This window comes from Mirounga leonina, unplaced genomic scaffold, assembly GCF_011800145.1.
Source record: "Mirounga leonina isolate KUSES-001 unplaced genomic scaffold, KU_Mleo_1.0 Mir_93, whole genome shotgun sequence".
Classification (NCBI taxonomy): domain Eukaryota; kingdom Metazoa; phylum Chordata; class Mammalia; order Carnivora; family Phocidae; genus Mirounga; species Mirounga leonina.
The window spans coordinates 7618307-7631714 of NW_023270854.1; the positions used below are offsets into that span (position 1 = coordinate 7618307).

The 13408-nt window shown below is 39.5% G+C and overlaps 1 protein-coding gene across 4 annotated transcripts in view; it reads left to right on the top strand.

Annotated features, from left to right (window-relative positions):
• The window catches only part of RTTN (rotatin), a 152266-nt gene that overhangs the window by 124852 nt on the left and 14006 nt on the right, over positions 1 to 13408 (top strand). For all 4 annotated transcript variants that reach the window (XM_034996118.1, XM_034996119.1, XM_034996121.1 and 1 more), the window contains 3 exons: positions 7880 to 7985; positions 8933 to 9030; positions 10295 to 10372. In XM_034996118.1, the coding sequence (XP_034852009.1) occupies positions 7880 to 7985; positions 8933 to 9030; positions 10295 to 10372 (282 nt within the window). The remainder of the gene's footprint in view (positions 1 to 7879; positions 7986 to 8932; positions 9031 to 10294; positions 10373 to 13408) is intronic.

Genomic DNA, 13408 nt, shown 5'->3' on the forward strand with positions numbered 1-13408 from the left:
GCTGAAACTCAAGGGGGAAAAGATCCTCACAGCATTGCTCAAAGTCACTTACTCTTGGGAGGCCACAGCCTCCCTCAGTCCACTCAGCTCTTCATAGCTTAAAACCAAAGCTGGATAGTGTCCCAGTTGTCTCAGTCCCCATCAGAACAACAGGCTTTATTTGATTAACTGAGTCTGATTTTGCACTTCAAAGAATATTATAAGAGGAAACTCAAATTCACACCTTTACAGTGGTCTTCCCCCAATTCAAAAGCATTATTAATCTCCTAACTTTGGCTTTAGTGGAGCTCTTTTCCCTAGGGAAGGGGCCTTCGATCTTACCGATTTTACCACTCTTAAGGACATACTTTCCCCTTCAGGGAATGTAAATGATTCCCGAAGTCCCACATCCTTTTCTTGCCCTCAGTGAGGGGAGTGCACCTGCCCCTCTCCCCTGCCCAGGCCAGGAATGCCCAGTAGCTCTGGGAGCCTTGACCATAGCCATGACCAGGAGTCCTGGGGCCAGTCCTCCTGGACCAGGTGAAATGTAAAGACCTCCAGCCAGGCCAAACCAGAGCTGTTTTATTTCCTAGCTGCTTTCTCTCGCTTGTTGGTCATGCTGGTTCAAGGAATCGTGATTAGGCTTGTGGTAGGTGTGAGTCCTTGTTGGTTGATGCTCCAGATTAAAATAAATGTGCGTGGGAACAATTCTGTGCCACGGGAATTCTTAAAATTTACCTTGCTCCTTATTTTTCCTTAATGTTTTATGATAGTCATTATTAAAGCTATCATTTATAATCTTTTGCTGTTACCTCCTTGGCCAAAGAAAACGAGGTATCCTAGAGCCACAGGGTATGTCAGTGATTTTCCTAATGACTAGCCAATTTTCCTCTCCATTTCCTCCAGATTATAAAAGATGTAAAGTATTCTGTGTGGATATGGACACTTTAACCACTTATATAAGCTGTTTTTCCTAATAAATCATACTCTTCTTGTTCACGTAAACAGTAGAATATAAATACGTGACATTTGTTAGAAGGGCACAAGCAAGTTTAAGACAAAGAAAGTAAAGAAGGGAAGTGTCCCTGTGACATACTAATGAGAAGAAGTATGCCTCACATGAGATGGGACATTTATTAATGAGCTTTTTAAAACTACAAATGCTGTGTTTTCTTTGTTCTGCCCTATATAAAGATAATATGTGAATTAAAATGTTATTCAAATACATGAGCCAGCAACACATAATGATAAATTACATATGTTTCTTACTATACGTGCATGTAGGCTGTGTTTTGTGCCAGGTTTTATACAAAGGAAAGGAAAGTACAGTCTTTGGTCAGAAGAAAGAGTATACTAAAATTGATGACTTCAGAGGTTTATTTCAATTCTCTATAAAACCTTACTCAGAAATATTAGATGTGTGACCTTAAGCATATCACTTAACCTTTTGTAATTCAGTTCTTAAAATGCAAATGCAAAATGAGAGGATTGTATTAAGTTTGTATAAACTGGCTCTAAAACTCCATCCTCCTGATAGATTGTTACGTTGTAACTTCAATTAAGGGGTCTTGACAGAGAATCTTTTAAATGGTTGCTTTACTGTACTCTCCCATAGGGGATACGTATTGAAAGTTTGCATTTGGTATTTATATCTTAAATTATGTGCAAGTTTATTTTTTCATAATTCCATTTAAAGGAGGTTTGAGGATTTAAATATTCTATTAGAAACTAGTCTGTCTTTTGACATATATGTCCTATGATATATATCTTTTGGCCATAGAGACCATATTTTCTGTTGACCATAACATAATGAACACCTTTGACTTAATGGGGATTTTGCCTTCCCTAGTGAGATACTCATATTGAGTATTGATTCATTTGCAAACACATATAAGTAATAGATTTTGCTCATAATTGAGATGTTGAATTAATTCTGCTCCTTATATTTGGTCTGATATCTAAGGATAGTAATGGAAGGAAACAACAAACTCTTATTTCACATTTTAGGAGATAGATTTTGCACGAGTGTTTAGTGAATGGTGAAGTTCAAGAGTAAATCCGTTGGAGAGAAAAGGCTTATCTATTTGAGATAACGGCTGTGTCAATGAATGTTCACTGTAATTAAAAACCCCGTTCTTTATATCATGCCTTTTGGAAAGAAAGCAAAGAGTCTTGACCTAGAAGACCTAGATCACTTAATGTATAGAAGGAATTAGATCCAAAAAGAGCATAAAATTTAAATAAATTACATTGAGTCCTGATTTTCTTTCTTCCTATGGTTGGCAAAAAGACATGCTGTTTCTTGCTCTGTATCCTCTTGATTTATTTCTCCTCTTTTGTGTGTCTGCATCATCCAGTGGCTAGTTGCCTGTCACTTCAGCTATCTGACATGGAACCTTAGCCTCCCAGGCTTCTCGTGCTTTGAGCCATGTACCCCTGCTCTGTGCACAGATGCTCGGAACGACTCTTCGGTCTGTAATAAGTGCTGCATGGAAAATGGTAGAAATTAAATCCTCTGCTCTAACCTTCAGTATATGTTGAACAGTAGGTGGATTTACCAGATGTTAATCCTGTTTATTTCTTTTTTTGTTTGTTTTTAGTTTTTGGCTTTCATATCCCTTTTTCTGAATGTATGCATTTTAGAGTGCCAAACAGGTTTATAAGTTTCGTATGCAAAGTAGAAGACTTCTGTCTTTTTCCTTCATTTCCCTCTTCTTAGAGGCAACTATTCGTATCTCTTTTAGTTGATTGTTTTATGTTTCCCTTCCATGTCTCTAACATGCTTGTATTACTCTATCTTGGTTATTCCATTTTATTTATTCATTTATTTTTTTTTTTTTAAAGATTTTATTTATTTGACACAGAGAGAAAGACAGCTACAGAGGAAACACAAGCAGGGGTGAGTGGGAGAGGGAGAAGCAGGCTCCTGGCTGAGCAGGGAGCCCAATGCGGGGCTCGATGCCAGGACCCTGGGATCATGACCTGAGCTGAAGGCAGACGCTTAACGACTGAGCCACCCAGGCGCCCCTTGGTTATTCCATTTTAAACATTATCTGTTGACTTCCTGCTTTGGGACATGAGACTTGAGTTCCCTTTCTGGGCCCCACGGCCCTACCTGGGCCACAGTGGGCTCCCATCTCCTTTCCCTGCTATCCTGTATCTTCATGGTGGCTAGAGAGGAGGCAGCATGTGGTGGTCAGTCTGTGAAAATGCTGGACACAGTTGAACCTCACAGCTTCCTGTTTCCTTAGAGATAATTATTGTATTATTTTTAAATTTGCTGAGTTTTCTGTTATCGCTGGTAACCTCCATGCTCTTTGCCAGCAATCGAATGTCCTCTCAGTATATTCAGACATGACAGAACTTATGTCAGCTTCCTGTTCTGGAAGAAGTCACTCCCAGTTCCTTCTTACCTGCGTGGTGCCCAGTGTGATCCTAGGATCTCCATTCACCTTCTTCCTGGGGAATTCCTTTACCTCTCTGCTTTTCCTTCGATCTCATGTCTCCCATGTTCTCCTTTCTTGGTTCCCGCCTTCCTTTGGATAGAGTCTATTGTCTGGTACCTTCCAGAGTAAAGGTGCATAAGAGGCTTTTTTGAGATCTAGACATCTGAGTCTTTTTCTAACCTTACATTAAATTTATATTTTAGTCTAGTAAGGAGTCTAGATTAGAAGTCATTCACTTCAGAATTGAGAAGGCCTTGTCTCTTCCCTTTAACTTCTCATGTTACTGTGGAAAAATCTGAAGCCATTATGATTTCTGGCTGAAGCCATTATGATTTTTCTCTCCCCTGGGAGTTTTAAGAATTTTTTTCTGTCTCCAGCATTTGATATTTTCCAGATGAAGTTTCTAGGTAGGGTCTATTTAATCCATTGTGCTGGGCTCTCTTGAGGGTTCTTCTTTTTTTTTTTTTTCTTTTAAAGATTTATTTATTTATTTTAGAGAGTGAGAGAGAGCAGGAGTGGGAGGGGTAGGGGGAGATGGAGAGAGAATCTCAGACATCCTCTGTGCTGAGCGTGGAGCCTGATACGGGGCTCAATCTCATGACCTTGAGATCACGACCTGAGCCAAAGCCAAGAGTCGAAAGCTCAACTGACTACACACAGGTTCCCCTCGTGATGGTTCTTTCCATCTGAACTCCTCCTTCACTTAACTGACATCCTCTCTACTTTGTGAGTTCTATGTGTTTGGAACTCTTACTAAGTTTTCTTCTTACATAATTTCTCTTTTCTTCCTTTTTTACTCTTTATGTTGGTTTCTGCGTTCTGGTTAGGAGCTTTTCTCACGTATCTGGTAATCTTGGTTGTCTGCTGCATTTGAAACTGGGAGATCTGAAGCAGATTGGAAGCCCTGGGCATCAGAGTGGAGCCTGTCAACTGAAAGCTGTACTATGTAAGGGCATTTGGCCGTCGCCTTTTGTGGCCTGCCTTCTTGAGCTTGTCACGTTCCCAAGAGAAGAATCTTCTGATCTCCTGCTTGGAGGTGAAAACCCAGCTGCCAAGTGTTTTGCCACAAAGTAGGAGGAAGAGAGCAGGGGTCTTAGAAATCAGTTTGCACATTTCACTTAATCCTTCCTGTTCTCAGTGTAATACCCTCACCCACAAATATGCCTCTTCTTTGCCAGTTTAGAACGCTTTAGTTCAGCTTCTCCAGAGACTAAATCTGCAGCTTCTTGCAAGGGGTGGGGAGGAAGAGTGGCTTGGCTATGCAGAGATTGGTGGGTCGTGGGCAAAATCTGGTCATCAAACTGGTTCTCAGAGATTTTTCAAATAATCCTCCTTTGTTATCACTTCCAGGGGTACCTGGTGCTAAATTTCCTCAGCCGTTTGCAATTCATTGTATGGGCGGGGGTGGTATTCTGCCTTCTCAAGCCTGCTACTGCATTTGCTATTCATCCATCTGCTTTCTAGTTTCTAGACTTGTGTGAGTGAGTGAGTGTGTCTGTCTGTCTTGGTGTTTAATCCCATTTCTATCATTTCAGTGAGATTTCATGAGGGAATAAAAGACATTTATGTGCACAATTGTTTCCCTAGAATTCTTATCTCTTTTTTTCTCCCTCATTGCTGTAGAGAGTAGATGAGTAATATATTTCAATGAAATCATTTTGGTTTTCCTCAAAACGTTAATGTATGCAAGTTCAGTGAGGGTGTGTATAGGGGAGCAGTTTTCTTATTAGTGGTGAAGATTAAGTTTATAGGCAAATTAGGATGCTCATAGTTAACTATACTGATTATACTCCAAGCATATTCATTATCCTAAATAATTTTCCGCCTTTTCCCCACCGTCTTCAAGGTCACATTAGCGTGATCTTTATCAAGCATCCCTGGGTCTGGGCATTTAATATCTAACTCATTGGCCAAATAGAGGCAGCAGCCTAAGGGAGGTATTTAAGATGGAATCACACTGCCCCTGGTGGTGGGGCTGGAAGGGCCTCCCCAACCCTGCAGGCTCCTCCATGGTCACATTGTCAAGTATCGGCCAGTCAGCATCTGCGTATGCTATACTATATTTTATGTGAAACTGTATCATTTTGAGCTTAATTTTAATGTGATATTATAAAACTGGATCATTGAAAATTATTGATAGAAGGAAAAATTACGAATGTGAATTATATCTAATATTTAGAAATGATATGAGGAACTTCTAGTTTTTTTTCTTTAATTTTTTATTGTTATGTTAATCCCCATACATTACATCATTAGTTTGAGATGTAGTGTTCCATGATTCATTGTTTGTGCATAACACCCAGTGCTCCATGCAGAACGTGCCCTCCTCAATACCCATCACCAGGCTAACCCATCCTCCCACCCCCCTCCCCTCTAGAACCCTCAGTTTGTTTTTCAGAGTCCATCGTCTCTCATGGTTTGTCTACCCCTCCGATTTCCCCGCCAGGAACTTCTAGTTCTTACACTGGAATTTATGAACCCTTTGAAATTGTAATTAAACTTTATGTGTATATCCAAGTGAGAATCTTATCACAAAAGATTTCACCTGAATGTACTTAAGCCTTTGGAACTACAGTACCCAGTAAATGAGAAACACAGAATAGAGAAGACAAGTTCAGATCATCACAAGGAAGCAAGCAGACAGACCCAGGATGTGGGGCATTCTGTAGGATGACTGCTCAGGTTTATTCAACAACTCAACAATATGAGGGGAACGAAATGAAAAACCCTGGTAGGTGGGTTGGGAGGTGTGAAAATGGCCAGTGCTCTAGATTTAGGAGATACACAGGTAGGATGTGAGGGCTTTATTGGGTGCTGATTCCAATAAACCAATCATAAGGAGACTTTTTTTTTTTTTAAGATTTTATTTATTTGACAGAGACAGACACAGTGAGAGAGGGAACACAAGCAGGGGGAGTGGGAGAGGGAGAAGCAGGCTTCCTGCCAAGCCGGGAGCCTGACGTGGGGCTTGATCCCAGGACCCTGGGACCATGACCCGAGCCATGGGCAGACGCTTAAGCGACTGAGCCACCCAGGCACCCCTCTTCTGACTACTCTTTATCATTAACTCGGATTAAGTAAAAACTATTTCTTAAATTCTACTTTTAAAATTATACTGTTGTGTGAATGTACTTAATTTATCAGCCTTAAGAAGTAATCTTCATTTACATACTCTTTTTAAAATTTTTTTATTTTTCAAAAAATTTTTATTTATTTATTTGTCACAGAGAGAGAGAGAGAGCACAAGCAGGGGGAGCAGCAGAGGGAGAGAGAGAAACAGGCTTCCCACTGAGCAGGGAGCCCGATGCAGGGCTGGATCCCAGGACCCTGGGATTATGACCTGAGCCGAAGACAGACGCTTAACGACTGAGCCACCCAGGCGCCCCATAAGGAGACATTTTTGAGACAAAAGAGAAAATCTGAATTTGGACTGGATATTAGGTTGATACCAATAAATTATTAAATATGTTAGGCATGATAATGGCTTTATGGTCATGTATACTGGAATATGACATTATATGATATCTAGTATTTACTTGAAATAGTTCAGCCCAAAATTTTTAAAAAGAGAGAGTATGTTATTCTGTTTCCTTCACTCTTGTACATATTTGAAATTTCTGATAAAAATTTTTTTAACTTACAAATATGAACTATATGAAAGAAACATACCAAAATATTAGTATTTTCAAAATTACAAGTGATTTTTTAAAAAAAAAATTACATAAGTCAACAAAATTAAGAAATAATATTTTTTTGAAAAACATGTAATATAACAGATAAATGTGACTGTAGAAACGCAGGATGGAAAGAACCACATCCCCTGAGGTACAGGGGTATATTGGGTGGAAATTGAGGGGGAGGGGCTGTGTCTCAAGAAGAAGATAGGAGGAATTTTTTTTTTTTTTAAAGATTTTATTTATTTATTTGACAGAGAGAGACACAGCGAGAGAGGGAACACGAGCAGGGGGAGTGGGAGAGGGAGAAGCATGCTTCCTGCGGAGCAGGGAGCCCGATGCGGGGCTCGATCCCAGGACCCTGGGATCATGACCTGAGCCAAAGGCAGACGCTTAACCGGCTGAGCCACCCAGGCGCCCCGATAGGAGGAATTTGATGGCAGTTTTCCTATTCATCAGTTTTCTGAGGGCCCTTTTTAATAAGTTACACATATGTACGTACATTCCCTGGTGAAATTGAGTAAGTGCACAGTTTCTCCTTTACATGATGAGCCTTTGAGAATGATTGTTGCTCTTTTCCATATTGTAAGTTTCTTCTACAGTCCTTTTCACACAGAGCATTCTCAGTCTCAAATCTTAATGATTTTATCAAGTTCCAGTGAATTTCATGGAGTAGTTGAAACCTAGCAATACCTTTTAAATACAGCACATCTTTTATTCACAATGGTTTTGCTCCGGATTAAGTTTTCTTCAAGGCAATTTGATATATATTCTTTGCAGTGCTATGAAGGAAAATCCTCCAAGGATGTCCTGAAAAGAGTTGCTGCAAATGCATTGATGTCACTTCTGGCTGTCAGTAGAAGGGCTCAGAAACATGCTTTGAAAGGTGAGCCACATGACTCATTAACTTTTATGGCATATTGTCAATTCATATATTTTACTGATTGTTTATTTTAATTTCCTTTGGATTCAAAGTGTAAAGAACTTATAGTCTCATGACTAAAGAGTTTTTCTCATACAGAAACACAGTAAACATGTATTACTTTTAAAATGAAAAGGTTATATATGTAGATTATTTTTTGAGTAATGCTTCTTAATCTAGAGAATATATAAATATTAGGGAAGCTTTTTTTTTTATTTTACTTTTTTATTTGAGAGAGAGAGAGCATGAGCGAGGGGAGGAGCAGAGGGAGAGGGACAAGGAGACTCCATGCTGAGCATGGAGCCCGATGCGGGGCTAATCCCACAACCCTGAGATCATGACCTGAACCAAAATCAAGAGTGGGACACTTAACTGACTAAGCCACCCAGGCACCCCTATTGGGGAAACTTTAAGAAGTAACACATCACTCCGTTTCATAATAATTAAATATTAGTAACCACAAGCACATATTGCATAGTTGAAAAAAAACCCCACATAGTTTTGATAGTAGTAACAACAGTGTTAGATGATCATGTATTTTCACATAAATTTCCCTTCTAGAGTGTTGTGATTTTTCATCTGTAATCCAGGAACACAGGTCTTAGAGTTAAAGAGAATAATAGCAACATCATGTCTAGTAATTTCAATTGTGATTTGCTATTAAAGCGAATTATGCATGCCTCAAAACATAAAGCAGATTTTGGGAGTATCATACTAAATTGAAAACATTGGAATTGTTAAACATTATAGTTCTCTTTACTTTTCTCTGATTTGTTAATTTCTCACTGAAAATATCAAAATGAAGTTGGTCAGAAATATAAAGCATTATTTTTTGGAGACTTTGTTATATGTGATTTCAACTTATTTGGGAATGGAATATTCTTTTAATTGTTTCCAATTTTATCTTTTAGCTGATCTAATAGACAGCTGCATGGAGCAGATGAAGCACATTAATGCACAACTGAACCTAGATTCTCTCAGGCCTGGGAAAGCAGCCCTAAAGAAACAGGTAACTCTGAATTCCAAACATCTGGGTGGATAAAGGAGTGACCTAGGGACCATCTCTCCAATTTCCTATACTTATAAATGATATCAGTATTTGGTACAAATGGGTACCTGATTTAGAAGAGAGGTATAGGTTAGATAAAGGGATTTCTGCATTAGCAATTTTGGGCTTGGGGTTGTGTGTGTCTGTATGTGTGTGTGTGTGTGAGAGAGAGAGAGAGACAGAGAGACTTAATTTTCACTTAAAGATCTTAAAATGAGATTTATGTATTAACATGTTTTTGTTATTATAAGCATTTTGAAGTGTGTATGATATTTTACCAGATAAATTGTTTATACTACAAAAGAAGGTATTTTCCTCAAAGCAAGCATGGATTCCCTAGGAATGAGATATAACTTACTGAGCTTTTCTGTATACCAGGCAGTGTTGTGAGCATGTCATATTTGTTATCTCATGAACACTAAGTCCAACACACTCATACAGCTAGGAACTGAGAAGGCCAGTAGCTGGGTGGTTGTAGAGCTGGTATTCCTAATCTCTGTTTATTCCTTCCATAACTTTTGAATGTCTCTTTCTAGCATTGAGTTTACCGGACTCATGTTCACAATGCATGCTCATGTAAGCTCAAGTTAACACAGTTTTTATATAATAGTGATGGTAATAATAATTGTTAAAAAGAAATCTGCCTTACAGGCATATTTAGAAGATGAGTGCATATGTATTTGTAAATTTGTAAGTATACATATATAAGTATATAACTAAGGCCATTATAGCAGCGACCTGTGCAGTAACTGCTTTCTCTTGCATTTGATAAGAAACCAAGAAAAAGTCTTATGTAATAATTTTATTGCTGCAGGGGGTTACATGTTTGTCAGTTTCTTTTCTTGCCTCTTTTCCTTTTCCTTCTCTAGGCAAAGGTTCTTTACTTCATCATTCAGAAAGTCAGCCAACACCTGATATGATTGAAAACCAGTCAGTACCTGCTTCACTTTATTGAGATGAAACATGGAGCCTATTATATATCTCAGTTCCTCCATGCTTGATAGACCAGAAATAACTTTTTCATGGCAGATGCGCTTCTTGAGATATGGTCGTCTTTCAGAGATCATTAGCTTGTCAGTCCCCTTACAGTTACGGTGGTCAGGTGCAAAGAGAGCATACCTGGGACCTGCATTGTGAAGTGACCCAAAGCAGAAGGAATTGCTGTATATAAAAAGTGGAATATGCCATTGTGTTCACATTTTTAAACTGCTTTTTCTTTAAACAGGAGGACGGTTTTATTAAAGAGTTAAGCATTACTATGCAGCTTCTAAGAAACTGTCTTTATCAAAATGAAGAATGTAAAGTAAGTAGAATGATGTTTCAAAATTTTGGTAGTAATGCTGCCATTAAACAGTTTAATTTTTATATGAGATAATATAGGAGGAAACATGAAAAACTTCAGATTTTTTAGATGCACAGTTGATTGGCCCTTAAAGTCAGTGTTAATTCATAGAAATGGATATACCTTGTTATTCTTCAACATTGATGGCATTTCTTGTTTATGTCAGCATTTTAAACTTTATCCCTGAAGCTTCTGGAAGCTAAAGCAAACTTGAGCTTCTTTCTCTATGGTTATGCATTTCAGTTGTATTTTACTAAGATGGAGTGAATGGTTATGTTCTTTCAAAGGCAGTTGTCAGGTAGCTGTCCAGGAAATAAGTGGCGGTGTCTGTAAGCATAAGGAAAGAAGAGGAGTGTGTCTCCTGTTTGGGTAGAAAATGCTTACTGCTGTCACTGGGCATGGCCCTGTTCACCTTGGGAGGCTTCTCACCTCCAGCTCTGCTGGCTCCCTGTGCCCCTCGACTCAGCCCCTCTGCCTGGGAACCACTGAGGTGTTTTGCTGTGTCTGTGAGCACTGATGCTGTCATTTATTTATTTATTTATTCACTCATTCGTAATTTTTTTTTTTTTTAAGATTTTATTTATTTATTGAATGAGAGAGAGAAAGCACATGAAGGGGGGGGGGGTCAGAGGGAGAAGCAGACTCCCCGCCGGGCAGGGAGCCCGATGTGGGACTCGATCCCGGGACTCCAGGATCATGACCTGAGCCGAAGGCAGTGGCTTAACCAACTGAGCCACCCAGGCGCCCCTCATTTGTAATTTTTTAAAAAATAATTATTTATTCCAGAGAGAGAGAGAGAGAGCGCGTGCTTGCGAGCATGCATGTGCGTGGGGGAGAGGGGTGGCAGAGGGAAAGAATTTCAAGCAGACTTCCTGCTAAGCAGGGAGCCCCGCACAGGGCTCAGTCCCAGGACCCTGAGATCATGACCTGAGCCAAAACCAAGAGCTTGCTGCTCAACTGACTGAGCCAGTCCCCCAGGCGCCCTGTTGATGCTGTCATTTAAAATACTGTGTTAGTGATGTTACACAGAATAGAGTGTCTTGAACTCTTTAATTTGCTTTGTCCTAGTGATACAACACTTTTGAAGCGCTAGCTTTCCCACAGAAATACCGTGCAAATGAGTAAGAGAAAGATACATTACGGGAGCTTCCTTTTTAAAGAAGTTCTTACCTTTTTTTGCTTTTACTTGGGATGAAACTGGAAAAAACATCTGGAAAATGAATGTCTTGAACATATTCCTTAGGCTATGTTAACTTGTTCGAGACATGTTACTAGCAATTTACATTTCAAAACAATTTGATGGGAATTAAGTGTTTATACATTTCACTGAAATTCCCAATGTATGAACTTTTTACTCAAAATGGAGGTGTCATTTACTAAATTTGTGATCCCTTATGCTACATAGTGTGCTTGTGAGTGGATGCAGTTGATATTAATCCATGACACTTTACACTGGGAATACCCTGGAACACTTTCCAGGTAGGATCTGCTTATACAGATTTATGAGATGCTAGCTGGGTACTAGTTATAAATTTAGTGTTCACATTTGTATCACATTAACCATCTATGATAGTGTAATCTCTCAATAAGTCAAAACATTTCTACATTTCTAACTTGTTTAATAAGGAATAAATTCGAAGAAGAGTATTTAGATGACTCTTGAGTATAAATATAGTCCTCTGGGGCAAAGATTCTTAATTTCTTTTCCTGTTCCAACTTACCTGTGGAGTATAAGATGCTCCTAGTACCAATTGTAAGGTACTCTTGTGGTTAATTCAGCAAATCACCCATGCCTACCTCGCTCCAGTATCTGTACACATGGGACATTAAAGAGTTTCCATACTGGGGAGATCGTGGTGGCTGTGAGGTAAATGAACAGCAGGCAAGATTAGAGGTGGGGGACTGTAGTAGGCAGGAGATGATGAGACCCCAGCTGGGGCAGGTGGAGAAGGGAAGGAGGGTGGGGAGACACTGAGGAGAAAAGAGAAATGTAGAATGATTTCCAGGCTCTACTTTAATGCAAGTACACATAACAGAGCAGAATGTAGGCATGAGAGAGCATAATGTTTGGGTTTACACATGTTAGTGTAAAGTGTCTTTGGGACATCCAGGGGGAAAAGGACTGGTAATCAGTAGATTACAAGGGTCTGGGGCTCTGAGTGGTGATACAGGTTGGGGGTATTAGGAATTATCAGTATAAACTGTTGAAATTTCCCAAGAGACTATATATGAAAATATCTGTGGAAACTAACTATTTAAGAGGAGGCAGAAAACAACTGGGAAAGGAGTGCTGGAGAGAGTTTGAAGATGTTCCTGGGTAGAGAGCTGCAGGGAAATGAAGAAAGAACAGACCTTTAATAGATTCCACAGTGCTGAGGGTGGTTTTGCTAGCACCATCAGGACAGAAAATAAATTGAAGTAAGCTGAGGATTCAATAAGAGATGGGAAGTGACAGCAATAAGAGTACTCTTTCTAGAAGCTTAGTCGTGAACAGCAGCATTAATAATTTAGGACATAGCATTACAAATAGTCAGTCAGTATGTTGGTTTCTCCTAACATGTAAACTGCTTGAATATAAGCAGAAATGAGCAAACTGGGGACTCGTTAAAGAGACGGGAAGAGAAGAACTAATTGATGGATAAAGATCCCGGAGGAGGTGGGGAGGCCGTGTTTCAGAACACAGATGGACTTTCTGACCTCCAACAAAAGAGGAACACCCTATTCCACACTTCTGGGCAGGAAGGATGAGTGGATGGAAATACAGATAAACTAGGTGAACAGAATGACAGAGTAGAGACAGAGCTTATACCTAATTGTTTCTGTTTTCTCTATAATCATAGGACTCTGTTCCAAGCTTATGGACAGTGGGGAGGGGTGGATAACTTTGGGAATAACACTGGGAATGACTTTAAAGCTTATGGAGAGGGTTGAACACTGGGAATAACTTCCCACTCTCTTCTGCCATTAATGCTGCATAAAATTGGATAGGGTATGTGT